This window comes from Mustela erminea, chromosome 6 (genome assembly GCF_009829155.1).
Source record: "Mustela erminea isolate mMusErm1 chromosome 6, mMusErm1.Pri, whole genome shotgun sequence".
Classification (NCBI taxonomy): domain Eukaryota; kingdom Metazoa; phylum Chordata; class Mammalia; order Carnivora; family Mustelidae; genus Mustela; species Mustela erminea.
The window spans coordinates 92119792-92123142 of record NC_045619.1 but is presented as its reverse complement, the minus strand read 5'-3'; the positions used below and the strand labels follow the sequence as shown (position 1 = coordinate 92123142).

At 39.1% G+C, this 3351-nt stretch overlaps 1 protein-coding gene across 1 annotated transcript; it reads right to left on the bottom strand.

The window, feature by feature from the left end:
• Positions 1–1561: 1561 nt before the first annotated feature.
• Positions 1562–2500, bottom strand: LOC116593592 (olfactory receptor 6C4-like). Its single transcript, XM_032347875.1, has one exon. The coding sequence runs from the start codon at positions 2498–2500 to the stop codon at positions 1562–1564; it is 939 nt and encodes a 312-aa protein (XP_032203766.1).
• Positions 2501–3351: the final 851 nt, after the last annotated feature.

The window sequence follows — 3351 nt, the reverse complement described above, 5'->3', positions numbered from 1 at the left end:
TTTGCCACACTCCAGCTTTTACAGATTTTGGTAATTGTTAACAAGGTCTAAGATATCACCTCACTTGATTTTTCCTTTATTTTTTATTTTTAAAAAGATTGTATTTATTTATTTGACACAGAGAGACATCACAAGTAGGCAGAGAGGCAGGCAGAGAGAGAGAGAGGGGAGAGTAGGCTTCCCGCTGAGCAGAGAGCCCAATGCGGGACTCAATCTCTGGACCCTGAAATCATGACCTGAGCTGAAGGCAGAGGCTTAACTCATTGAACCACCCAGGTGCCCCCTGATTTTTCCTTTAAATTGAGTCCAAAGATTCCTAAGTTAACAGTTTTCCTTCTGATTTCGGTTCTCAAATGAGAGTCAGAAATGTCCTTGTGAACAATCATGAGATTCCATACTGTCACCTAGAGTAGGAAATATTTTCTGTAGGAGATACTTGAAAGAGGTAATCTTTAAGAACTATAAGAGGGAGAAGCTTGAGAAAGCAAATTGGTGAAAACCTGAGAAAGATTATCTGGAGTAGAATTTGTTTTTGTGTTTGACCTCATAAATTACATTTTCTGGGAAGTACCTAGGAATTTCTGACAAAATGTGCCTACAAGTTTTTGATAGTTATTGGTAAGATGAAGAGCTTCATGTGGAAAAATAGACTTATTCATTCAGCTGATCACCAAATTTATGATAAGCAAAATAATTTTTAATCATATAGTTATTTTTTGTATGTATTTTTTTTTCTAAAAGAAAATAATTTTATTTTATTTTATTTTATTTTTTTTTCTTCCTTTATTTTTTTTTAATTTTTTATTTTTTATAAACATATGTTTTTATCCCCAGGGGTACAGGACTGTGAATCACCAGGTTTATACACTTCACAGCACTCACCAAAGCACATACCCTCCCCAATGTCCATAATCCCACCCCCTTCTCCCAAACCCCCTCCCCCCAGCAACCCTCAGTTTGTTTTGTGAGATTAAGAGTCACTTATGGTTTGTCTCCCTCCCAATCCCATCTTGTTTCATTTATTCTTCTCCTACCCACTTAAGCCCCCAAGTTGCATCACCACTTCCTCATATCAGGGAGATCATATGATAGTTGTCTTTCTCTGCTTGACTTATTTCGCTAAGCATGATACGCTCTAGTTCCATCCATGTTGTCGCAAATGGCAAGATTTCATTTCTTTTGATGGCTGCATAGTATTCCATTGTGTATATATACCACATCTTCTTGATCTATTCATCTGTTGATGGACATCTAGGTTCTTTCCATAGTTTGGCTATTGTGGACATTGCTGCTATAAACATTCGGGTGCACGTGCCCCTTTGGATCACTACGTTAGTTTAAAGATATTTTCCCCTAGTTTTCACCTTTATTAAAAGATATGTATCAGAAAAAATATCTTTGAATATCTTTCTCTTGCTTGTAAATTTGAAATAAAATTTTGATACATATGCACAATTCATTGATATGAGCAATTACTTTGAAAGAGATTTCAGAAACTCAATTTATCAGTTGGAGTAACTTCATGAATTTTATTCAGAATTTTCATTGATTTTTGAGGCCATTAAAATGAATAAAGATGCACTATTTTCCTGGTGACATCCTTGAAAGCTTGTTTTACTTGTTTGTTCTTTAGAGTGTAAATGAATGGGTTCAATAAAGGGGCAACTGAGGTATTGAGCACAGCTACTCCCTTATTGAAGGCAATTCCTTCTTTTGCTGAGGGCTTTATATACATGAAGATGCAGCTGCCATAAGAAAGGGAGATGACAATCATGTGGGAAGAACAGGTGGAAAAGGCCTTTTTCCTTTGCTGAACAGAAGAGATCCTGAGGATGGTCCAGACGATGTTTGTATAGGAGAAAATCACCAGTACCAGGGTGACCATCAAGGTGAAAACTGCTAAGATAAAGTCAAGCAGCTCCAGGAATCTTGTGTCTGAGCAAGATATTTCTAGGAGGGGTCCATAGTCACAATAGTAATGATTCAGCATGTTGGAGGCACAGAAATCCAGCTGACTGGTGAGGATGATTGGGGATATGATGATTAGAAATCCAGCCAACCAAGAGCAGAGAACCAGCTGGATGCAGACCTTGCTGCTCATGATGGTCAAGTAATGCAAGGGTTTGCAGATGGCCACATAGCGGTCATAGGACATGGCAGCCAGAAGGTAAAACTCCGTGGCTCCAAAGAAGATGGCAAAGAAATACTGAGTGAAACAGCCAGCAAAGCTGATGGTCTTGTTGCCAGTTGTGATGCTGAACAGCAGCCTGGGAGTGAAAGTGGTTGTGAAGGAAATTTCTAAGAAGGAGAAATTCCGGAGGAAGAAATACATGGGAGTCTGGAGGTGGGAGTCCAGTAGTGTAAGGGTGATGATTGTCAGGTTTCCAATGATGCTGAATATGTAGGTGAGGAGGAGAAATATAAAGATTATAGGTTTGATCTCTGGAATGTCTGTTAGTCCCAACAGAATGAATTCTGTCAGGAAGGTTTGGTTTTTCATTGCTAACCTTTGCTGCCTGTGAAGCTAAGGAGACAAACAAGTGATGAGAAGGATAGCAAAGTTCAGGAATATTGAGTGAGGATGTGGCTTTACCTTGGAATTTTTTCATGGGAAATTCTTTTGTCCAACTGACTAAAGGAGAATGTTGGTCTCAATCTGGCCCCAAATCTATATGATAAAGTCCCCATTTAGGAGGTTTTATTTCTGAGACCTTTTCCTTAGAATAACACATGGCCACCCAGCTCTTCTTAATGCATATTGTGTATTTTTTCTCTCCTTCTTTCCTTCCTTCCTTCCTTCCTTCCTTCCTTCCTTCCTTCCTCCCTCCCTCCCTCCCTCCCTCCCTCCCTCCCTCCCTCTCTCTCTTTCTTTCTTTCTTTCTTTCTTTCTTTCTTTCTTTCTTTCTTTCTTTCTTTCTTTCTTTCTTTCTTTCTTTTTAGAGATGGAGATAGAGATAGAGATAGCATGTGAGTGGGGGTTAGGGGAGGAACAGATGGAAAGGGAGAGAGAGAATCTTAAGCAGGATCTATACCCAGTGTGGAGCCAATAATGGGTTCGGTCTCATTATCCTGAGATCATGACCTGAGCTGAAATTAAGAGTCAGATGCTTAACCAACTGAGCCACCTAGGCACCTGGCATATTCTGCATTTTCATTTTTACTCTCTTTTTCTTACTTTTCCTCTCATATCTATGCAGCCCTTTTCCTATGATAGGAATGTCCCTTTCTTCAGCCTTATTGCTTTAATTATTTGCTTCATTGCCCTCTTCAACATACTGGATATCTGTCCTATTCTTTGTTCTATCTTATAACAATCCCCAGCTGTGCAATGCAAGAGTGGCTAGTTCTTTT

Coding starts and splice junctions, on each gene's coding strand:
- LOC116593592 (XM_032347875.1), bottom strand. CDS start 2,500: ATGAAAAACCAAACCTTCCTGACAGAATTCATTCTGTTGGGACTAACA.